Source organism: Polyergus mexicanus, unplaced genomic scaffold (assembly GCF_030449975.1).
Source record: "Polyergus mexicanus isolate NDT 795.1 unplaced genomic scaffold, iyPolMexi1.0 SCAF_5, whole genome shotgun sequence".
Lineage (NCBI taxonomy): Eukaryota > Metazoa > Arthropoda > Insecta > Hymenoptera > Formicidae > Polyergus > Polyergus mexicanus.
In genome coordinates this window covers 8,562,099-8,587,925 of record NW_027223325.1, presented here as the reverse complement: position 1 = coordinate 8,587,925, position 25,827 = coordinate 8,562,099, and the positions used below count along the sequence as shown (strand labels likewise).

General features: G+C 35.2%; 1 protein-coding gene across 4 annotated transcripts in view; it reads right to left on the bottom strand.

Annotated features, from left to right (window-relative positions):
- LOC138933039 (uncharacterized protein CG43867) overlaps positions 1-25,827 on the bottom strand; it is a 71,389-nt gene that overhangs the window by 31,525 nt on the left and 14,037 nt on the right. Inside the window, exon 1 of one of the 4 annotated variants that reach the window (XM_070295476.1) lies at positions 5,050-5,310. The exons of the other annotated variants lie outside the window; for them this stretch is intronic. Within the exon in view, the coding sequence (XP_070151577.1) occupies positions 5,050-5,127 (78 nt within the window). The 5' untranslated portion in view covers positions 5,128-5,310. Of the gene's footprint in view, positions 1-5,049; positions 5,311-25,827 lie in introns of those variants that run through there. 4 annotated transcript variants of the gene reach the window in all.

The following is a 25,827-nucleotide window of genomic DNA, read 5'->3' as shown; positions in this document are numbered from 1 at the left end:
GCGGTCGTTTCTCGTGAACGCACACATACACACGACGATCTTACACGGAAGCGCGAGATCGCGTCGACCGTCGACGTTTTAGCCGTACATCACCGGCGAGAAGTGCGGAAAAGTTCCCGCTCAAAGGTGCAGAAACTTCCGACAATCGCCACATCGAGACGAGAGAAAGTCGTCGCTTCTCACTTGCCCGACCTAGTATAGAATTTAAGCCTTATCCGTTCGCTTAATAATATATATTGTATATATATCCATCCTAACACACAGTAATCTATTTGGTGTACCTAGTATTTTTACATAATAAAAATGCTCTTAAAGTATTTCTTCTGTTATCCAGAATATTAATTATTAATCCATTTTGTTGCATTAAAAGTTATTTATTGTTAGTCCGTATTTCATTTTCGTGAAGCATCGCTTAAACTTTGTTTTCGAGATATTGGGCTAAATTTTTTAATATGACAAAGCTTCCTCTATGAGGAAGCCAAAATTGAAAAACCCCTTTGTTCTGAGGAGGAGCGAAATTAAATGACGAGGAAGCAATGTGCAAATTTTTAATTTACACCTTTCTTTTTTTTCGGTGAAGATAAATGATATGTAAAAATTTCTTTTCCGATGGGGACACTTGTGTCTCTCGTGACGAAGCGTATTCTCTTCCGAATTATAACGAAAAGATATATTCTTAACTTTTTCTCATTCCCTTACTTAGTCCTCGGGGTGTATCGCGAGAAATTCATCCCCCATCGACTCGCCTATTCCGATATGTGAGTGCGTTTGACAGCCGGGATTAATATTTTTTCGTCCAGCTGCGGTAAGAGGGTCGATAATACGCATCTCCTTGCCGCAAGCGGAAAGCCGCTTAGACCAGAAACCGCAGGCGAAAAAGCTTCCCGAGAGCTTTCCGAGAGCTTTCCCTCCGATGATCGTTCCCACGCCCTCGCGTCCAGAAACTCGCGAATGTCTGTTTGGGGATAAAACTGTGAGGGTACCATTGTATATTTTCTCGCTTAGCCATCGATACAGTCACGAGTTTCCTTTCTCGCTGGGGAAAAAAAAAAAAAAAAAAAAAATTACGTTTCATGCCTGGCTGCGTGTTATGAATGGAAAAATCACGAAGATCGAAGCTCGTAAGAATATACAAGGTGTGTTTCCCTCCGTAACTGAATTTCGAAAGCATTCAAAGCGACGACAGGTTAGAAAAAAAAAGAAGAGAGAATTTACTTCGTCACGAGAGAGCGATTAAATTCTAAATATACCGAGTGTCGTCCAAGCCCATTCTTCGAATGGAGAAGTCAGTAAAATAAAACGTGTTATATTAATTAATTCAATCGATGATTAATCCCTCGCTCCGTATTGTATACCGTGGCAAAAATCCAATCCTCCCCCGATTATCGTGCCCGATCCGTCGAGCGTATCGATTACGCTCGTAAAATTAGGATGAGATTAGAATTGAGTTTCGAGCCGTGTTTGTCGCTCGAGACTCCCGCCGTATCCGCCGAAGAAATACTAATTATAGAAGTAATTACGGGGGCGTGTAACGGCAGACACGATAAACGGCATTATCCCGTGTGACAAACGTAATTGCACGGTAACGGAAGGACAATTAACTACCCCATTTTTCCACCCGTCTGTATACGGCAGCGAGCGGCGTTATACACGCATACGCGTACGCGTATACCTTTATATACGTCCAATGTTATTTAAGCTTCAGTTTTCGTTATCGCGCGACGCTTACCGGCGCGCATCCTGCTATGCAAATGCGTCCTGGATTATGCATTCCGTCCGCGAGTTATATAGATACATCCCGCGAGCGGAAAACGCGAGTTATTATTCCCGTAACCCTTCCCCGCGCTAGGGCTATATCGCGGATTTATTTTGCATAATTATAATTCGCGAAAGGTTGTACCGGCGGAAGCCGCGTCGGTTTTAATTCGCGTCTACTATACAGCGTGACCCTATATACATTTACGATACGTATACGACGCGTGTACAACCTTTACGTAGCTCGAAATCGCTTGAAATTAACGCCTACGTTCTTCTCCTCCCTTTTTTTTTTCATTTCGCGCGATTGTCCTCGAGCTTTAAGGGTGTATGTGTCATATGGACCGTTTATTTTGAAAGTGGTGTAAGTCCTTTTTTTAAAAAAATGAGATATGACGTAATTTATGCTTAATTTAGTGTAAACTTTTTGTTTATAACTAGTTAGTATTTAATATCTTAAAAAATGCCAATGCTTTGTTCAATTTAAAATTGGCCGATAAAAGAAATTGCGTAACCATTGATTATGAAAGTGGTGTAAGTCCAATTTCCATCACGATGCCAGGCCTATTACATACGAAAAATATAAGGATATGCAGCAGCTATTACCTTATATACCTCCTGTGCATCATGAATATTTCAAAACACTGCTACATGAAGAGCATAAATAATTAATAATACCAATATCTGGTGTTAAGTTTAACAATATATAAATATAATTAACGTTCAAAATAAAAAATACTAATTCTATTTTATTTCTTGTTATTATTTATAAACAAAATTGGATTAATATGAAATATATTTTAAGTGATATTTGTTATTTCAAAATTGAAATTAAATGATATTTACAATTGGCTAATTATGAAAGTGGCGTAAGTCCATTTGCAGCCTGGAAATATATATTATTTTAGTTAAAAATTCGCCTAAAAGAAATTTATATAATCAAATTACATATTGATAAATTAGTACACAACATTCCCAGACTTCACATAATTTACCTATATTTTTTAATTATCAGATCTGCTAACATTTAATTTTCTCGAAACAAAAGAAAATGGACTTGCACCACTTTCAAAATAAACGGTCCATATGTCAAAACATTGACAAAAATATTTTGTATTTTATACAAAAACCCGAAGGGCAATTCTCTTAATGGATTGGAAATTATTTCAGTTTAAAGTTAGTATTGATTGTTATGAAAAATCGCGTATCGTAAGACTTATTGGCAAATTTTACAAGGAGAAAACTGCCAACAAAATAAAAATTTTCACATATATTAAGGAAACTCTAATAAATTGTGCAAAACTTGATTTAAATCCACTTACTCGTTTAAATGTTATTTATTAAAAATTGTAGAAAAATATTATCCGTCTCTCTCTCTCTCTCTCTTTATGCAAATTACTCGTTTTTTTGTTTCTTACAATTGATTTCAGGGGGTATTCATAATCAAAAGTTTTTCAAAGTCATAAATTAGGAAAAATATTAATTACAACTATTTTCCTTTACGAAAATGTCAGAAATATTATTATTTGTCTACACATATGTATAAATAATATTATTTTGTGATACTTTAATTCTTTTTATAATCCGCATTTATTTAACGATTTTTCAAACGGTATAAACATGAAAAAATATTGTTCTCTTTTTTTTTTTAATTTTGACAGTTTTCTGCTACTATTGCTATTATGCAGCCAAAAAACATCCTTAAAGCAATCGCTCGGCAAATGAGTCGATAAACGACGATTTTCTGTTATAATGTACGATGAAGGAGAAAATGTCGGATGAAGATGTCACGCCGTAAAAATGTTAAATCTAGCTATTCTTTCTCCGGTAGCTTTTTGTTTGACATTTATTCGTGACGCTTGTGCATGACAGCGGTACGGACGATACGATATTAAACGTAGCTTTATACTCAAGGTTTACATTTGACATTTGTTTCACGACACTTGTATCTGAGCAGGGGAGAGCATATAATATAAGCGATGAAGAATCTCCCTCAGACATTATATTACAATAAGAGAGAAAAAAAAAAAAAGATGCTAAGAAGGGAATTAATGGAAACGTCATAAACGTCAAGTGAACTTATCTCGAGCAACGAAATGAACGAGATTCTTTATTCACAAGAATTGTGAAACAGATTTAATTCAATTAAGATTCCGTCGGTAATCTCAGAATAGCTTAAATTATACCTATTGTTTCTGCGAAGAAAGATGCTTTTCGTGTTCCTCGTTCGAAGCAAACAAACTTATGAAGAATTAATGTAAAAGAAGGGATGAGAATTGAGACTTGTGCTTTAGAAAAATTATAATTATTATTAAATGTATACTGTGAGAATTATCAATTATTTCCTTGCTGAGTTAATCGTATTTTAATGTAAAAAATAAAATGTTGATAAATTTTTATCTCATATAAGAGAAAAAAATGTACCGATTGAAGAAGGACGAGCTTACTTTACGATTTTCCGAACGTTTTTCCCCTGGACGATTCCGTCCAGGGGCAGCCGTTAAAGCGCTACTAGAGAGAGATCGTTTTAACCCTATCAGAGGCATATATACCGACATCCACACGTGTGGACGCTCGCTAAGTGGCCCATTCAACGACGCCTGACGGAATACATTACAGGAAGTTGCAGTTAAAAACTTGCATCTCCTCCAGCCAAGTATCTTTTATCCGCGACGTTTCGCGCGTAATTCTTCCCCCTCGAGGGAAAATTTCTCTGCATTCAGACAGACAACATTGAGCGATACTCTGTACACATAAACGGTAATTACGGTAAGATTATCGAAAACTATTTAGTTTTACGAGATATTTAATTTTTTATATCAAAATAGCGTTTTGGAAAGCTCTCGATGTCAGCTACAAGAATACTAAATAAAAAAATGGGGGTCTCTATTTAAGATTTTAAAGTTGACCTTCACATGACCTTCAAATGATTTTCCAAGGTTTAATTTTTTTTTGACATCCATTAAAACATTCACGTTAAATAATAAATACGAATATCATACACATTTAATCATATCAGTATAATGCGTTGTTTCACCTCCCCCCCCCCCAAAAAAAACTGCCGATACGAGTGCTCCGTTACACCCTGTATATAACTGAGCTTTAAAAAAAAAATATATATATATATATTTAAAAGAAATTATGCCATCATACAAGAATTTATATTTTATGATGTTTCATGCAGCATCTCTATCGACGTCGCGTTTTGTGAAAATTACAAAGGGACAAGCTCCGTGGTGACTTATCAAAAACATTTATTCATATGAAAGCGAAAGAAGATATTATTGCCGTTACCTTACGAAGCATCTCCTCGAGGGATTCCATGTCTAAAGCAGAGTTGTTGTTCTCGGTATGTACGACGGGTTGCATCATTGACGATCAAATTTATCAATCCACTTTAGACGAATGATCGCTAGAGCCTCGATGAAGGAACCTGCGGTCGGCACTATTCAAGATCGTTCGGCGCGATCATTTCCATCGCAAGTATCATCACTGTCGAGAAACTCGTCCATCACCTGATGTCATTTTTCGCGTGCAATCGAGCAACATGATCGAAAAAATACGCGCGCGCGCGCACACAATAATCGTTTACAAGGCAAATCGAGATATCGGAGAATATGTTTAGATTCTATAAAAGGCTATAAAAGAAATTCATTTCGAAACTTATATCATATCGTTGATTGGACTAATTATTTTTTTTTTTTTTTTCAAATTGTTAGCCTATCAGTAAGCTAAAAATTGTGAAAGCAATTTGAATTTTATTAATCTAAGATTTCTCATTCAGAGATTCCCCCCCTCCCCCCCCCCCTACATTCAAGTATTTAAATATTTTTCCTTAAAATTAGATTTTATTTTTTTCACATCTACCTTCTATTCCTATTTCTCTAAACTTTCTTTCATAAAGTATCGATAAATATTTTATAAAATTTTTTATAATATATATATATATATATATATAATTTTATTAATTTCTTATTTATGTATATTGAATTGTGTGGAACGCGCTTCCTGCGGATCGCTTCGAGAAAGGTTTAAGAAATAAAGGAGTAGGGAGCCTCCGAAAGAGAGACGCTGCGAAGCGACAAAACAAAAAAAGAGGGGGGGGGGAGTTAATCTTTTGGCTGGGAGGGGCGTGGGGGAGGGGGGGCGGGGGTCGAAAGAGACCCGCCACCGTCACGCGGCGTCGTCATCGAGGACTGTCGAGAGCGTCGCTCCCCGTCGTGTATTTTTGGACGCGGAGTATTTTTAAGCCTCGCTTTGGGAGTCCCCGAAAGACGCGATTTCCAGAAGAAAGAAACGCGCCGTTTCCTGCCTGCCGCCTGTCGTCTTTCACGATGCAGTTAGTCGGTGCGGCGGCACTTCACGCACAATCGAGAAAGAAAATACGAGACGGGGCGGGGGGGGGGAGGGGGGTGCGTGAGCGAGTGCGCGCGTACGTTCCTCCGGATATGTACACAGAGGCACGTCGTTCGTTTTCGACTAATTGAGCCACGCGACGAATAGGAAATATCTATTTCGATTCCCGACAAAGCGTCTCGGTTAAGAGGATATTTTAAGCAATTCTCTCATAAAGCGAAATAATAACAAGATTTCCCTATATTTCACTTATCTTTCACGAAAAATATACGCGTATAAGAGATAAAAGATTTGCAGATAAAACGAAAAAATTTATATTAATTATAATACGTTTAATTATAATACGTTTTATAATACGCGGATTTATATTAATTATAATACGTTTCTTTAAAGCATTAAAATATTGATGTAATGTTCATTTTTCAGAAATATATATTATTTCAATTCGATAAAAACAAAATATCTCACGCGGGATAAAAATAAATGTTTTTCTTTCTCTACGGAAACAATTGAATTATCAAAAGGAGTTAAGTATTCGCAATGTCATCGGACAATTATAGGTATATATATAATATTGGGTGATTGCATAAGTTCGTGCCCGATTTAAATATAAACTTCAATAGATTATATTTTAGAGATAACACTTTTATTAATCAATTATATAGTCTCCATTCTTTTCTACAATGGTTTTCCAACCATCTATAAGCTTGTCGATTCCATTTTTGACGAAAGAACTTGGTTTTTCTTGAAAAAAGTTTGTAAGGTGGTTTTCGACAGCTTCCTCGGAATTGAGATTCTTGCCATTTAAACTATTCTGCAAAGACCGAAACAGATAAAAATCTGAAGGCGCAATATCTGGAGAATATGGCGGGTGCTGCAGAATTTCCCATTGCGACTCCTGCAGTTTTCCTGCAGCTTATTCCTTTCAGTCGGGAGATGCGGCACCCACGTATCAAGCTTGGAAATGTATCCAAGCTTTTTTAAATGACGAAAAGCGGTTGAATTATCGATGTTCACCCTCTCAGCAATATCCTCAGTTGTAATCCTTGGGTTTCTTTCCACTAAGGCATGCACAATGTCATCATCGATGCCAGAAGGCCGTCCAGAGCGGGGGGTTGATCCTCCATGTTGAAATCACCATTTCGAAATCTGCCAAACCACTTTTTGACTGTTCGGAGAGCAGGAGCGCGGTCCAAATAAACGCTTTGAATATTTTTTTGTGCAATCCCAACATTCACGCCTTTCCGAAATTCATATAGCATTGCATGCCGCAAATGCACCTTTCGTTCTCCATTTTTAATGATTTCTCTTATGCACAAATGGACTTATCTGAACAATGTCTGACGCTAAATTGACATAAGACAACGTCATCTATTCGGTGTAAGCAACAATTACCACACGAAAACAATAGAACTCCGCCATGCAGTAACTAAATGCCATCTATGAAAATCGGGCACGAACTTATGCAATCATCCAATATTTCGTCAATACTTTTACAGCAATTTCTTTACACGTGTCTCGATACTTCGATCGAAATTATAGACGTCACCTGGACGATTTCTAATTTTCACGACGATACGCCGACAGAAGGATCAATATTTATTTTTTTTCTCTCGATAGTAGCAATCACACCGAGAGCACAGTTCACTTTCGTCGCTCGTTCCTCGTTAAAAGTTCCATTCGTTCCAATATTTGGTAAGCAAATAGAGGGCCCATCACCGAGAGCAACTTGCCTGCCATGCTATCGCGCTGTAAAGAATATCGAAGAAAGAGTAGCTCATACGGAAAATTAATTTCCATATTTCTTCACGTATCTTCTTATCGTTTGAATTAAAAGCACACCCATTTTATTGATCGTCTATAAATTAATAATTAGACAAACAAAATCGCGTATGATTGCGAAAAGTAATTATTTCGTAAATTAAAAGCAAAGAAAAATATTTAAACGAGAGATAGATTACAGTTGAGAAAGAGTTGATCCTAAATAAACAAAGAGACTTTTTAAATTAAAAGCGATATTCCGTAATATTCGATTAACTGTATAACGTGCCTGAAAAAAAAAATTGAAAACAAATAATAATAAAATAAATAATTAAATTGAAATATTTATATATTTAAGTCAAATATGACATATTAAATCTAACATGATATTTGACTTATATATATATTTGACTTAAATATTTCAATGAAAAAAATGGAAATTAGTTGAACGGATTTAGTCAAGTTAACAATTTTTTTTTTCCAGTGTGCAAGAAGGAGAGAGAACAAATAGATTAGCAAATAAATAAATGAAACATTGATTTAAATCTCTTGATCTCGTTGGGAGAAAACGCGTTTCTCAATTAAAATGCGAAATTGTGATAGAAAAGGAGAGATAAATGATAAAAGAGCCTTTCAAGTGCTTCCTAGCGAGTCGATATATGATTTCGATTCAACGAGATTTTTGTTTCGTTCAGATCAGCGTCCGGTGTGTGTCTCGTCTGTCCCTTTACCTGAGAGTAACATTCGCTCGAATCTGTAAATATCGACACCGGCGAAACAGGGCGCGCTATATATCCCGATGCCCCGTGATCAAAGCTTAATTGAAAGAGAGGACGGGCCTGAATGCCGATGACTGATACCACCTGGAATAGATAGCGCGCGTCGGCTTTTACCCCCCGCGTAAGCGGATATATGGGTTAGCGTTTTGATCAAAGGGACAAAAGGACCGCGTAACTTTTTTTCGACCGTAATCAAGGAGCATATTGTCCGACATGGTGCCAGCAATTAGTTGCACTTAAGCTTCAAAATGAGGGAAAAATGGATTCAAAATTTTAGAGTGAATTCTTCACGAAAATGTGTATGGATAAAAAAAAAAAAAAAAAAATGAAAAAATGAAAAAAATTTTTTAAATATGAAAAAAGCTCAAATATATATATATAAAAAAAAAAATGTTTTAATATAGTTGACAATTGATTTTTACATCCTACTCCTGTGACACTTATTGAGAAAATATTAAAGTTTCGAGCTTTATGAATTACATTATTGCATGGAACTGTTTAATTGAAAATACATATCTTAGAATTAAAAGAAGATACAAGGCGCATTCTGTAAACTTGTCGAAAAAGAATACGTGTTGTATATGCCAGTATGTGATACATAACTCTGTGTCCCTTCCTTATTTTTATTCTAAAAAATTATAAATAAGTTTTATTAAAAAATTAGAAAAAAGTTTAAGTAAATTATTAAACAAGCAATAATAATAAGTAAATAAAATATTAAATAAGTTTCATTAAAAAATCATAGCAGAAATTCGAATTCTACGTAAAAAAAAAAAATACATATATATATATATATACATAACTTCCCCACTAAAACCTTTTCTAATTCTGAGATCTTTAATTTTCGTTCGCCCTCATTCCCGAGATTTATTGCAAACCGGCGTTTAAAAGGAGGGAAAGATATTTATTTCGACTAGAGAATTAAATTCTCTCAAGACCAGTAAGAGAAATGCGAAAGAAATAAAAATGAGAAACAAAATATAATGATAAATTGATAAATGCAAAAATATTATTATACAAGTGTAAAGAGAATAAATAAAAAAGGACGTCATACAGAGAAATACAAAGATGGCGACAATATTTTTGCGTGTATTACGAATCTTAATCTCTCGCGACGCTTTAAATTAAAACGATACGAATAGAATTTGATTTCTTAACCGTGCAATAAGTTCTGAAAGTAACTGCGAACAACTAGGACAAACTTTTGATAAATTGCAGTACAATGCGGGGAATGGCTTTCTACAGCGGGTTCCAGAATAAACGAGTTACATTTTAATAAGACAGATTGACGAAAAGGTTCGCCATTTTATCGCTCGAAACTTTCAGGATTCAGTGTGACGTGGTATACTTATGCTAAAAAATTATTCCATCAAATTAAAGTCTCTTCGTTAAAGTCTGTTTTAAATTGTCGTAAAAAGATAATCGTTTTTTTTTTTTCACGATAATCCGTTCCTTTTAAATCGATTTTTATATTATTGAAAAGGAATCAATTCAAATGCGTGAATCAAATGATCTATTATCGCATATTTGTTTATCTATTCTTCGAAATTTTCGCTGTGTATCGTATCTCGATCTGAAGCTAAAAACTTTATGATTTATTCTTTTCAACTACACACAGAGCGTGTTCCAGTTTCTAACGAACCATTTATCATGCACAAATCCTTCGCGCAATCTTTACGAAAGATTTTATAAGAGATGTCAGCTTCTTTTAAATATTAAAAAAAAAAAACTTAATTTTTTCGAATAAAAAAATTAAGTAGAAACTAAAATAAAGTTAAAAACTTGAAAAAAAAAACTCAGATTTTTAAAACATTTTTTCTCACAATCGACTTGATTTTGCGATTTAATTATTGATTGTAGCGATGTAACAAGATACGTGACATTTAAAAATCAATGCAAAAATAAAAATGAAAAACAAAAAAAAGACAGAATAAAAAAGTTCGTATTAAATATCACAATGCGGATATTGGAAAATTTTTTACGATCAGCGATATTCTCAGAGGATATCACCTTAGAAATGTTGCAGCGGTGGAATACTGTATTTGTATGCTTTCCTGCTCGTGTATATATATATAACTCGCTATCGTATTTGCATCTCGATCGTGAAAGATACGCCCGCTTTCCTCGTGTATTAAATTCACTTACTAAAAGGATCGCAGCGTTAATATTACATTATAATGAACAAGGCACAACATGGCGTGAGAAAGGCCCGTATGTAGTTTGTCAAAATTAAACGAAGTTTTATTGTGACTGAAAGCTGCTTTTACTTTCTCGTTTTGTCCCGTGTGATTTATCTGCTAATTGACATTGCTTTGGTAGAACGAAACCACTAATTGCTTTAACACCGTCGTTCGAATGCAACCTCTAGAAACGATGTTTGCTTAATACGAAGAGAAAAGATAATTCGTTCCAAGAAAAGAAGACTATTTCTCATTAATTGTGTGTAAAAAGAGAAATAATATTAAAATTGAAAGTCTTATTATACAGGGTGTCCAAAATTTAAATGGCAAAACTTCAGGAGCGCGTAGGGGACCGAAAAGCTAAGACAGAAAGTCCTTTAGAGGTTCGCTCGTTTTTGCTCCATTTTGGAGAAAATCACAAAAAAAAAAGAAAAAACAAGTTTTTGCTTTTTTTACTTATTTATTTACATTTTATTTATGTTATCATCTATTTAATGCAGATATTGTTCAAAATGTCGCGCTCTTGAAGTTTTGCCATTTAAATTGGGGACACCCTGTATATGTTACATTTATAGTATTATAATGATATCCTAAGATTGTTCACATCGTTCTTAAAATAAAATTGATCGAACATATTATTTCTATGCTAATCTAATTTCTCGAGAGAGAAAATTCTTTCACGATTTTAAATAAATTCATATGTAGGTAAAAAATAGGAATTTTTGCAACTTCCATAAGATAAATTTCTATCAAATCCTTTTAAGCTACTTTCATTTATTTATTTACTTTTTTTTCCAGATTAAAAGCAACTTTTTAAAGTGCATCTGACGCTTTTAAAATTAATAACAATGTTATTTATAATATACACGTTTTTTATGATGCAATTATCGCATGATCTAATAAGATTGTCAGTCTGTTTCAATATTTACTTAACAAGTATCTTACTTGGATATAGTTTCGATTTTTGATAATAAGAAAAAAAAAAAATGAAAATGGAAAAAAATGATTTGACACTTAAACAAAAAATTTATATTTATTTACGAAAGAGATAAAAAAAGGAAAAGAAAAAAATCTTTCTCACAAAAGACAAAAGGATCACTGTGGAAACTATGATGTGAGATATTTACAGACGTGCTACAATATTGTACTTTCTCTCTCGCTCTATGTCTCATCACTTTCGATTGACAGACGGAAGCCTCGCATTCGCGTTAGAGAAAAAAATTAAAAAAAAAAAAAAAATTAAATTCTTCCCAATTGTTTACGTACTACCTCGGCAACCCCTACCGTCCCTTCGATATTAATTTACATTATACACTACGGGATGAAGATCTTTCGGCGATCGCCAAGCGCGACGCTGTCAGATCGATGTGGCGCGAATCGCGGGATTACAGAGATCGCGTGTCCTCACGAAAGGTAGAGGGAGAACGTTGGCACTCCGGTCGCGTTTCACGGACCACTGAGAGGGAAGTCACGTCTGGTGTCGCGGTGGCAGTGGCAATGCCGGGAGTTGCGTCGGGCGCATACGTCACATGCGCGCGTTGCGCGTAGCGCGGCGCGGCATTCGCATCCTCATCGGCACGGCTAGGAATGGCATTGATAACTCTCTCCCAATCGTGATTACATGTATATATCCCTCCAAGTGTCACTTGGAGGGATATATACACGTGATCACGATTGGGAAAATTTATATTTAGTCATTAAAAAAATATACCCCGGGATGAAATTTCTCTGTCAAATATTTATTTAGCCCATCAATGTGTTAATTTAGCACACATTGTTGCTGGGATAATTAAATTCAAAAATTAAATCGTTAAAACAATTGAAAAGAATTAAAGATAAAAATCGTGCAAAATTAAAAACATGCACATTGCTTTCTCATTATTTTATCTATAGCGTACAAAGCTCCTCCTCATATCGAACGGGTCTTTCAATTATGGCTTCCTCACAGAGGAAGCTTTATCGCGTGAAAAAAATTTAGATATCTCGAAATTTGCGAAAGTGCGCAGACATTTTCGAAAAATTTCAAAATTTTATAAGAAATAAACTCTTTCAAGCATAACGTAATACATACATATACACACGTGTTCGGACATTTTTAAAAAAATGTGATTTTTCGACGTTTTGGAACATTCTGAACACATTGGCATAGAAAATTGAAAAAAAAATTTTGTCAAAAAAAAAAATTTATTTTATTTTATCCTATAGTAGGAGTGACAGATCGTCGATAATTTTCTTTCTAAGTTAATTTCATCATTAAAAATATGTTGATTTTACAACAATGTTTATTTCAAATTATTATAAACGTTTATACATTTATTTTGTGTCGAAATATATTAACATAATATTAGTGTCATCATTAGTGTCATTTAATATATCCATATTATATTAAATTCAGATAAAAATTTATGTGGGATATATGTTAAGCCAAATTTTTCAACCGGTGGTACAATCGTAGAGCTTCGAATCCGAAAAATTTTAATTATTCGATGATTATGTAGATAACTCGAAAAAAAACCATATAAGACACTTGAAAAATTATCAATTATACTCGTGCAAAAAGTCCTCGATTAAGTTTTACTCTAGGTAAAATTATCGATTAAAAAAAAAAAAAAAAAAAAAAAAAAAAAAAAAAAAAAACACTAGATATAATAATTATATTTTTGATCAATAAAATTGCTTCGAAACTGTACGATTGTATAATTCAGAAGTGGATTCCATCGAAATGAATTAATCCGCGACCTGCGTAGCATCATTAATAGCTGCCTTTCGCGAGCGGTGGTTAGGTTAGGTTAGGTTAGGATGGGAATTTAAGCGAAATTTCCTACCGACCGTAGTAATTTCTAGGATGATCGTTATCACGCATTATCGGTTATAGCGCAAGTTCGAGAAAGTTCTTCATACACCCTATCGAGCATTTTAATTCAATAGCGTACGCGATATGTCGTAGAATATTATTTTTTAAATTGTAGAAAAAAACGAAGATCTAGATAATATGAAATAAAAAAAAAAAATTAGAGAGAATTATTTGACGTCAAAATTTTCTGAGAATAAAGTTAAATGAAAATATGAATGAATTATTTATTTTGATAAAAAATTTGTAGAATAAAATATTAAGAATGAACAATTTTTAATTATTAAGATATTATTCTTAAGATATTTAATTAATTTTTTTTTCTTTTTTTTTTTTTTGGTTACATTAATAATATATTATTTAAGCTTTAGGATAATCGAATCATTTCGACGAAAGACACGGGCAGAAAATAATTCGCCGAGAATGAAAAATTAATTCAGCAAATATACGAGATGCCTATTTTCCTTTCCGAATAAATATGTCCAGTAGATATACTACATTCGCGATAGAGACATACATAAATCGCTTCGCTCTACGAGCAAAGAAGGATTCGCCGTCTGAAAGGGTTTTCTCTGCCCCTCAACCTTTTAAAGTTGGTCTAAGTGAATTTTGATTTGGAAGCTGCGACAGACTCCTGGAAGGTCAAAGGATCTTTATTCGATGGAACGAGAGAGCGAGGCGTCGCCGCCATTGCTCACAAAGAAAATCAATATTTAATTTTACGGACTTTTATCGCGGTCGAAACTTCAAGCTCGAAGGGAAAGGAAGAGAGAAAGGACGGAAGGGAAGCGAGAAAGTAGGAAATCTTTCAAACTCGATAAGGTTCGAGAGGAATCAAGATTGTTGGACTCCTTTCCGGAATGGGAAACAGTCTATTCACACGCGCGTTTATACAAATACGTACAATTACTCTCTCTAAACAGCATTTCCTCGCGATTATATCCGTCGATGGATATAGCAGAATATAGAAGAGAGAGATATATATATATATAAAAGATATACATATATAAATAAACAGAAAAAAATATACATATAATAAAGAAAAAAATAAAAATAAAATAAAAAAAATTTGACTCTATTTTTTTATGTCAAGTTTTTCAAATATGATATAAATGTCTGTTGACTTTTCAAATAAATTAATACTGTACAAATGTCAAGTAACTAAAATATTGACGTACGTAATATTAAGCAATTAGTGGCTCCAATCTTTAAAGATCCAGTAATATGAAAAAAGATATTTACTAAAAAATATATAATAAAAGATGTTTTAAATTGGAAATAATTTAAATAAAATAAATTAATTAATTAAAATTAAGATAAATTAAAATAAATAAAATAAAATATTTGAAAAACTAAGTATAATAATTTATAGTTTGTTTATTTTTCGAGAGCGAATCATATTTTGAATCTCTATTAAAATGGGGACCTGAGACTCCCAGGCTGATTCATTTCCGAGATATGCTTGATTATGTTTGCCATCGTTACCGCGGGGTTGAAGCAGCATCGGGATGACTCCATAACGTTAGCTCGTTCTTCCAAATGCAAATTTAATGAGGCAGAGAAGATTCCGCTTTCTGTTATCGGGACCACTTTACTACTCTGGCCTTTATAATTACCTTTGGTTTTGCTATTTAGATTTCACCATTACTTTTTTATATCCAAGATCCCGATTATTAACGATGGGCAATTAAATTTAATGGAAACGGGAGTCGCGCCGATGCTTGTATAACGGATCATCCAGTTTCGAAATAGAGTCAGAAAAAGAGACAGAATGGGACGGTATAAACGCGATTACGTCATTCATTCGCGCACGTAAAACGGCGGTGTTACAAGCGGAGTAGAAATCCGCGATTAAACGTATCCGGGACTCAATTTTACGATCCCGAGAGAATTTCTCGGCGTCTGCGACGCGTGCCGAATAATGTACGAGCAAGCCCGTCCAATGGACACATACATCATTCGTCTCTGTACTAATCTGAGTAAAGGAGATTAGATATATGAGACCGTGGCCGTTAATTCAGCAACCAAGAGATTACGTATACTTTTCTCCGGCAATCACCGATCTCCTTTATGTCACATCCTCCCGCACTATCCCACGATTATCCGAGTGAAGCTTTTTCATTTCTCGGAATACATGTATACGAGAAATGTCAATTAGTCGCCACGTGTACTCAATGTGTAAAGAAAAAAAGCTGCAATTTAAAAAAAAGAAAAAGTTCCAATTTAAACTTAAACTCAAACTATTAATGGCGAAATCCTTCAATGAGGTTGTTTAATGTTTCAAATTGAGATAATTCGCATTCTGGAAATTTTATAAATTATTCGATGGCGAAAAGTGCAGTAGAAGAGAAGTGAAAGAAGGAGGGAGATAAGTGTGAAGACAAAAAAAAAAAAAAAATCTGTATAACATCTAATGATGCTTAGCACCAGTCGAAGGTGTTATCTGGTACTTGTCTCGCCATCAAAGATGCAGCACGCACTACTCGAGAAAGAGAGAGAGAGAGAGAGAGAGAGAGAGAGAGAGAGAGAGAGAGAGAGAGAGAGAGAGAGAGAGGATGATGAATCGTCGAAGGAGCCATTTGTCATTGTCATAAATGGTACGGAGGGGAAAATGTAAGCTCGAATCGCGCACACTCAGTTTGCGCCTGGATAATTATCGTTGTGTACCTTCCAATAATGCTCTCTCTCGTTTAACCACTTCTATTCGGTCAAGAATCTCTCCACCAACGGATTCTCTTATCGTCGACTAAATCGCGCGGGAAACAAATACCCGTATTCATAGTCCTCCCTTATTTTAAGGACGGAGGAAGCCTCCATGAAGGATTCCTTGAATCTGCAAGGCCACCTTGTTTCATAGATGGACCTCGAGTCTCCCTTTCAGAAGGAAGGAATATTTTAGGGATTTTTAGTGACCGACTGGAGGCAGCACCGTTTTATGCTGCCTGCAACTAATTTCATACAATACATATGAAAACTTTTTCGTATCTTCAAAAAATTCCACGGGATTTTCCCAATCGCGAATGTATCTTCTCGGAATCCGCCACAGAATCCGATTCTCTGGATTTTCGTCTTCAAATCCATCGTCAGAATCATTTAAAAATTCATTGTCCATTATCCCTTTTTCCTTTATACACTTTCAGTTTGAGAGCGCGACAACAAATAACCACAAAACCACAAATGTAACGAAACTAACTTTTGGAGGTTATATTTGGTTATATTCTGCGTATCGTCTGCTAAAAAGGTCGCATCACTCCTCAAGGAAGCTCGTGACCTTCCTTGAGATAAGGGAGCCAATAAGATTTCTTGTTCGGTCAAGGAAAGTTTATGAAACGTGGAACGAGGAACAAGGAATCCTTATTATTTATCATTAAAGGATGGTTGATATTGAACTTAATGAGAAACGGTAAAAGGGTTAATTTTTTATGAAATTTTGAATCTTTTGTAAAATGTCTGGGCATGCTTTAACTTCAAATGCAAATTTCGAGATAGAGGGCTAAATTTTTTAACACGATAAAGTTTCGTCTATGAGAAAGCCAAAATTAAAAAATCCATTTGTCGCGTGGAGAAGTTTTGTGAGCAAAATAAAATGATCAGGAAGCAATACAAGTATCTTATTTGCACGATTTTCATATAGTTTTTTTTTTTTTAGCTATTTGAGTTTTCGCAAACTTTCATCAGGGTTGACTCTACATTTCGCTGAAGCGGAACGATCGCTGTAGTCAAACGCGACCATCGTTGACAATATCACCGTAAATCCGTCGCTAGATCTCCGTTATTCCAATGCTATTTTCGCCCTAAGGCTCTTCCGGTAAGAAGCGACTATTCTAACCGGTCCGAGGGACCGAGTGAAAAAGCGCAGCGCGGGTCGTCCCGCGCATGTTAGAAGAGACGAAAGTTAGTCTTAATTTTATAAATAGCACTCTACCGAGAACAGACACTTATAGTTAATAAGACTTTGGCGCGGAAAACACGCCGCCGAGCCTCTTTAAGCCTCGCTCTGCGCCGTTAATAGAGGGTGGAGTAGATTAGAGCAAAGTACAGCATAGATATATACAATAAATTTTACATCCTAAAATCTAAGTACTGACGGAATACGTAACATCAAGAAACTCGACGAGAAGGAATAAACAATGAAAGATATGAAAAGGAAATTATCGCTGCTCAGGAATAACAGGGTGTGTGTAACATAGTTTCTTAAAATTGAAAGTAAAAGATATAAGTTCTCCTTTCTAGTATTAATTAAATTTATTAAATATTAATTAAATTTATTAAATAACAAGCAGTCAAGATTACACGTTACGTATTCATGAAAGGGAAAATTATGGAATTTGAAAATTTATGAATGTGCTCGCTAAAGTTTTTGCATAGACTCTATACCAAAAGTTCTGATACTTGTTACAAAAAAAAAAAAGACAGAGAAAATCTAATGCAAGTTGCTCTCATTCCTTCGTATAAAATTATGTAAATAAAAAATTATTTAAATATTGTCGATATTTTTTTCCGATGAAGATACCTGGCTGTTTCAAATTCTGTGTGTTGATTGTCAAAATGCTTCTAACTCTTGAGATTCTAATACGTCTCTTCAAAATTATAAATACCTACGTCTGGGAAGTAAATACATCTGGGAAAAATAACTCTCAGAAGTTAGCGCGATGGCGATGAAAATGAAGATGAAAATGAAGACGAAGTTGCCGCGTAGCAGCTTCTCCATCTCGCGATATTAAGACGCTCGCACGTCACGGCCCAATTCTCGCTCCCCATCTCGGTCATTTACAGGATATCCCGGCGAGAGTATATGTTTCGTGTCTTAATTTACGCGCGTTACTCCATCGCTCGCTCGTTAATAAAAGTCGCGAGTAAAAAGGAAACGAGGGATCGAAACGATGAAACAATTCCCGTAAGATTGTAAGCTTTTTTCCCGCACGCCATCGTCCCACTGAACCTTAATCCTTCTTGGAAAAAAAAAAAAAAAAAAAAAAAAAAAAAAAAATTATGGCATCGAGAAAAAAAATGCAATTATTTCCCATCGCTCTTAATCCATGCTCTTATCGAATAATTCAAGGAGCGCGAAATACGCCGAAGTGTTTACGGAGCCGGTCGGGAGACAAAGGGAGGCGAAGTGGAACGACTGAGGTATCGCGATTCAGGGGAGACCCCAATCTCGCGCGTCTGAATTTTTCAAAGGGGGCGATTTAAAAACTTACGATCGTTTCCGGGAGGTGAGGTAAGGGATCCCCCCCCGCCTCGTGTGCGAGGTGGCGCACAACAACCCTCATACCCGTGCGGGAATAGCCAGGCGGAAGAGGGGGATTTTCACTTTACGATTATTCTCTCACCTAATCCACATAAAGGTCGCTCGTAAGCAGGAAGACTCGGTGACGAGTACGATGATGGGGCACTCGCGTTCACTATCTATCTCTACCTCCCTCAGCCTCTCTATCTCTCTTTCTTTTTTTTTTTTCTCACCGATTTATAGTGCGTATCCCGCTCATCGTTTCGGGTCGTTTTTATCGCGTCGTAATTGCAACAGCGGCCAGTCTACTCGATATAGACGCTCGTCTTGTAAAAAAAAAAAAAAAACCGATAACAAGGAAAGATACAACGATCGCGTACGGAAAAGGGGGTCTCGCCTAAATATATTATGTATTTAATTCACCGCGCGCCTATTTACGTCCGTTACCTGCGAGATAGAGTGAGCTTTCGGCATTGAATTAACTCGGAACAATATATCGCCGCCATTGCATTGTGTAGGGGGAGGGGGGGAGGGGGTGGCACATTGAGCCCTCCCGTGCGAGCCCGACTATTTCATTTATCAAGTTAAACAATAGAAAACTACCTCCGTATCACCCCCGTCCTCGACCTCCCCCCCACCCCCTTCTTCCCCCCCTTCCCTTACCATCAAGATTTCGAGGGAGAATCCCTTTCTCGCGCCTCCATTGAATTTCGCTCGCCTTTCCATCATGCAACACTTGACATAAGCACTTGACAGCTCGCACGTGGCATAACATTCGTCACACGGGAGAGAAATTTTTTTCAGCGGGAACGATAAAGTATAGGGTTCGCGTCTTCCCGTTTCACGTATATGACTATTCCCTTTTATCTGCACACTGCGAATGAACCTTGAATGATAAATTCGAGATAAATGTTACCGTGACAACGTTATTTAACATCGCGCGTAAACGTTCCCTAACGTTTATGCGGTACGCGAGGTAGAATGAGCTGGAATGCGAGAAGTTCCCCGTTAATGGGGAATCCTCTTCAATCCCGGATGAGTATCGAGCAATCCGCCAAAGATCCGCGGTAGATTAGCTCGTCGTTTCTCGAGCGCGGATTAAGAGCGGGCCGCGAGCGAACGGAGTTACAATGAATCTCTTTTCAATTAAATCACAAAGTTTCCCGGGCAGACGGAGAAAGTAACAGGACGAAATGAGATAATGATTAAGGAGGAAGGGAGGAGTAAAGGCGACCGGAGTGGGCTCGCTTCCTTTCCCCCCTCCGTCGTACCGACGACTATTGACGGACCCTTATCGCTCCGAAGGGAGCCCCGCTTGACCCAAAATCACTCGATAAAAAGCCCATCGACCACCTTATTTTTTTTTTTCATCTCTCTTCCCGTCTCTCTTTATCTCGATTTAAACCGCCCCCTCATCTCGATACCCGCGGGTCCCATTTGGTCGGCCAATTTTATTCTTTATTCGCCCCCTTCTTTCATTCCTCCCGATTCGCGCGATTGCTAAATTTCAGCGATTTATCTCTCCTTGCCCTTAATTTGTATGTGTATGAAGTGAAAGCGAAATATTTTAACATCTTTAACATATTTCGAAATGTCAGAAATCACGTCTATGGGAACCAATCGCACTCGACAAATTTTATATTGATACGTAATATAACAAAAATAGCATTAGATCTTTAATTATCTCACCAATTCCTTATCCCCTTGTCATTTAATCGAACGTATGACAGAAAATTTTGAGACAAACAGAGAAGCAAACAATAACATAAATCTACAATAGTTGGCATGTCGTTTTAAATTAAATTAATTATAAATAAATTAAACGACGATTTATAAATTTTATAAATTTATATATTATATTTTAAATTTATATATTATATATTATATATATATATATATATTATATATTATATTTTAAATTTATATATTATATTTTATATATTTATAAATTTATAAATAAATTAAACGATTTATTTGTACAATAAATGATAAATAAATTACGAATCATCCACCGAATCATTCACAACAGATTTCAATCGAATAAATCTCTCACGAAATACGTATTTTGTTTTAAATTACAACGATATACAAACGTTGAATTTATGATATGCAATTAATAAATATTACAATTTTAAAACGATCATACTCAATAATTAAATCGCGATTGTGATCCGTTTTATATAGTATGACAAACTACCAAAAGTCGTTTCGAGTCGTCAATTGCGAGAATTAATTAATCGTTGATTATAATAATCGTAGAAGGAATGATATACAGAATGTCCTACCGTATTTCCTCTTAATGGCAGATTCCTTAGAACATTTCAAGACGAAAATGCTAATATAAAAATGTCGAGACTATAAGAGAAAGAGAAAGAGAGAGGACTCGAGTCTCACCGCGAATGACAACAATAGCGCGATATGTCAAGGTTGAACACAGTAATATCCTTGACACCGCGAAATAATCGAACGCGTTACAAGACGAGCGTGTGTGAAAGATATTCTGTTCCTTGAGTTTTTAAGATTAATTGTTAATAAACGCGATGTACCTTTCCGTTATTTAAATCGCTCGACTTAACGATTAATATACATCGCTCTATAATATCTCGATTAAAAAAAACACACACACAAAGAAAATCACAATTAAATCGGTGAAAAATCCAAAGCAATTAATTAATTAATTCCCGTGATTAACAACTCGTAAGTACGATAACTATAGGAAATATTTTGTACGATTTAAATTTTTCAAATAGGAATCGAAGCGACTGGGAATGGGAATTATATAAATTATTGTTTCAATCAAATTTTTATATTCAAGTATTTCTTAACAAGAAAATTCACAAGATATACCGAGCGTCCCTGTTTATCAATATTCGATGGAATGTCAGTAGTGGGGGGGGGGGGGGGGTTTCGCTTCGCTATGACAATAGATGGAAGGGGAAGAGGACAAGGACCGACGCACAATGAGACGTAACATTATTATTAAGAAAGGTATATTATATACACGTTGTTATCTATCGATAAAGTTCTCTCTTGTCAATGTTCGATAATAATTTCACATATCCATTTCTCTCGTAAAACTAGCTTTCCTTACGACTATAATTGTTATTAATTTTACTCTTTTTTTTTTTATATTAATCGCAAAGTATTTAATAAATTTATCAAATTTAATTTCAATTTATTAAATTTAAGTATTAATAAATATTATCGTCCTTTGACAGTGCTTTTGTCAAGCGTTCGATGTATATAGGCAAGACTTTCGGCAAATAAAATTGAGAGAGCATCGCGAGGATATGATGTAAAGATAATGTTATTTTGAGAAATTTTAATATATAATATATTTACGAAATATCGCGAGGAGATGCTTGAACATTTCAAAACGCATGCGGCCTCCATCAATATTTCTATCGATCGTGTATTAATGGGAGAACTGAGAGTCCGCTGTCAATGGAAAATAATTGTCCGGAGAAAAGAAGTCTCGAGGATAAGTGGGAAACAAAGCGCGAAAGGGCATGCTCTCTCTGCCGACCGATAAAGTTCCTCGAGATAACTTCCCGAGCTAAATGGGATCTGCTCGTACGATCAACCTTTCTTTTTTTTCCCCCCCACAAAATAAAGGAAGAGAGAGAGAGAGAATAACGGCCGGGCTGCGCGGGACTTTGGACAAAAAACAAAGGGGATACGTTAATCGAACTTGGAACGGAAGCTTTTAAAATCTCTCAACGCGCCGGACAAGGATAAGCTCAGGATAATTGCGCGTATCCATTTTATATCACGGCGATCAGGCAATTTCGTAGAGTGAAAAAGTCGCATGCATTTAAAAGTGGACATTATAAGCGAATAAAGAAGTTGTAATAATTATATTTTCATATGTCAAATTTTTTTTTATTAATTTACAGATAATAAAAAGTATAATAAAAAGTATAATACAGTATAATAAAAAGAGATTATTAATAATTGTTCAATTACTTTAATTATCCGATTTTTGCACATATTCCTTGACTTCCTTTTCGCTCATATTTACAAATGAATTATGAATATTTCAAATTACTAGAAGAAATTCTTGTGCTTAATGAAATTAATAAGAAATAAAAAATAAAACGTGCAATTCGTATCGAAAGCTAATCTATGCAAAATCGTGCCGTATAATTATTAAATGCACGAAAAATTTCGCAAGCACTTTGTACCGCGTATAAGAAAGATTTGCGTTTCTATTCACCTAAACCACGTGGTGGATCGCTACATCACTTTTTGACAGACGAATATCGTACGGTAAACAAGGGGAAGAACGCGCGGCGGAATTGAAAGCGGAGGTAACGTCGTAGTCCGGCGTTATTCGAAAAATAATAGGAAATTGCGCATGCCCTCGTATATATATCTCGAAAATTGGATTCGAATCGAGAGATTCGTGGGCCGGCCGTGATAAATTCTCGTCCTGCCAAAGAGAATTCCGCTGCCTCTGCTTTACTTGGAAAAGTTCCTTCCTCGGTTCAACTATTTCATCGTAATGACACTTTTTCAAAGGTTGCCTTAAAAAATAATTAATAACGATACATAATACTACAAAATTATTATATTTATAATATAAGTGATATTATAATATTAATATTTTTCACACATATAACGTAAAATGTATTATAAGAAATATATAAATATTATTTTATTTTATTTATTTTTTTTTTTTTTGTAAAGTTACGTATATTTTTTTATTCATTTTAATCAGTATCTCTAACTTATTTTTTAAATTAATTTCTGCGCTTATTCTCCTCTTACAAAATGCTCTAATTATAATATTATTCACTTTCAACGATTATATAAAGCCAATAGATTTACTTCCCTTCTCTGTAATTTCGTCCAGAAAAGAGGAGAGAAAGGTGCTCTTATCGCGAAGGGCAAAAGTACCATGTGCTGAAATTCTACTTTGTCGCACTCGACGGCGTCGACAGGCGATATGTAAACGCAAAGAGAAATAGACAAAAAAAAAAAAAAACCACAGTCGTGGAAGATGAATAGAGAAGTCGAGACGAACTGCGGAAGATGTATGCTTCACGGAAGATACAATGGAACGGAGCTTTCTCTCTCGGACTTGCAAATCCAACAAAGGATATTCTTTTGCCAGCTTGTTCCTTCCACTTTTCTCTTAATTTAAAATATCGACCTCTTTTTTTTTTCCCAGAGAAACATGTATCTTCAAGCGGGAGGGAAGAAGCATTTATTAAAATAAAAGTAAAATAAAAAGAAGATTTTTTTATCTACCAAAAAAAAAATCTATCAAAAAAATATGCTGTAAAAACGCGTAATAAAATTAGAAATATAAAAGAGCGATGTTATAAAAATATTGAATAATTAATATTTTAATCGATGAATTATTTAAAACTATGCACGTATTTTTTGCGCTTTCCAAACATTTTATAAAAAGAAAAAGAAAAAGGGTTAAAAACATCGTGTATCGATCTAGCTATTCGTTTATTCGCGAAGTTTTCAAACACGTTTTGTAGGGTTGTTTCTGTTCGACGCGTAGAGTAGCAACGAAACGCACTTCGCGATCCACGAGTTGTGCACGCAAGCCTCGGCTCATACGCGTTGCAATATGTAACCGTCGCGACTCAAGCCAATAAATACGAGCCCTTTCCCTCTTTGTTTTTCTCTATAGGGATAAATGGATCGGCCGGACGTGAGCTTTAGGTCGATCGTGCGGTTCGACGGATATTCCAATCGAGACAAGTCCTCGTGTCGCGTATAAAGAGGAAGGAACTGGCGCGTAAATAAAGATTAAATCGACTTGGAAAAAAATATTTTCCAAGAGCGTGTGCGTGTAAGATATAATCATTGTTGCAACAGAGAGACGATGTAAAAAGAAAAAAAAAAAAAAAAGAAAAGGCAATTCGACTGTAACATTTGAAAATTAAACATTGAAAATTCATTAAGCGTTCCCTGCATACGCTACGGCTTTAATTGAAAATGTTATTTCACGCACCAGTTGAGCGAAATTATTGAAATTCAGTTAATAAACGATGGTCGCGCGATAAATTTGCATAACTACCTCTCGTCGATATTCGTACACCCTGTACATAAACCGTGTCCATCGATTTGGATGTGGGTGTAATGGACGCGAGAGAAAAATCAATTGCCAGCCCGAGGGCTTTCAATCACCGAAGCCTGTCCTTTCATTTTTTTCACGGCACGTGTCAGCCCCCTCTATCCCTCCACCTTCATCCCTCCTCTATCCATCTGTCTCTCATTATAGATATATCGTAAAAATAAGAATAGCGCGCGAATTATTTAATCTTTCTACTGTCGAAGAATGTCGATTCTTTTCTAAAAATTTCAGCCTAAAAGTTCCCTCGTCAAATATAAGAATTTTATCGCGAGTTAAAAGCGAACGAAAGTAGAACATAATAACCTCGATAACAAGCAGAAGGCAAGAATATATCGAGAAAAAGAGACGTAACGTGCGATAAAATTTTACTCAAATTGCCCAAGCTTTGACCAATGGATGACCTTCGAAGGAATTGCTGCGAAACGATATCATCGATTTAACAATAAAATGCAACAAAAGTTGCGGTCAATAACTTGATGTCACATCGCGAGAGAGCTATCGCTATATAAACTAGCTAAAATATACAATAGCTAAATAAAATATCTTACATGTATAATTAAAAATTATTATTTTAGTATAGAAAATAATTTTTTAAAAAGTTGAAAAATTTATATTAATTTTTTCACCGCACGTTTTATAAATAAATATTAATTTCTCCGAAACAGAAAAAAAAAATTGTCTTCCGTATTAAACTCACGTTCTATTTTCATGTAATACAAAGATATATATATATATATAAATATAAAATAATATATAACATATAACATTTCAGGTTTCGTTGATAAAGCATAATTTACCATATTCATCTTTCTTAA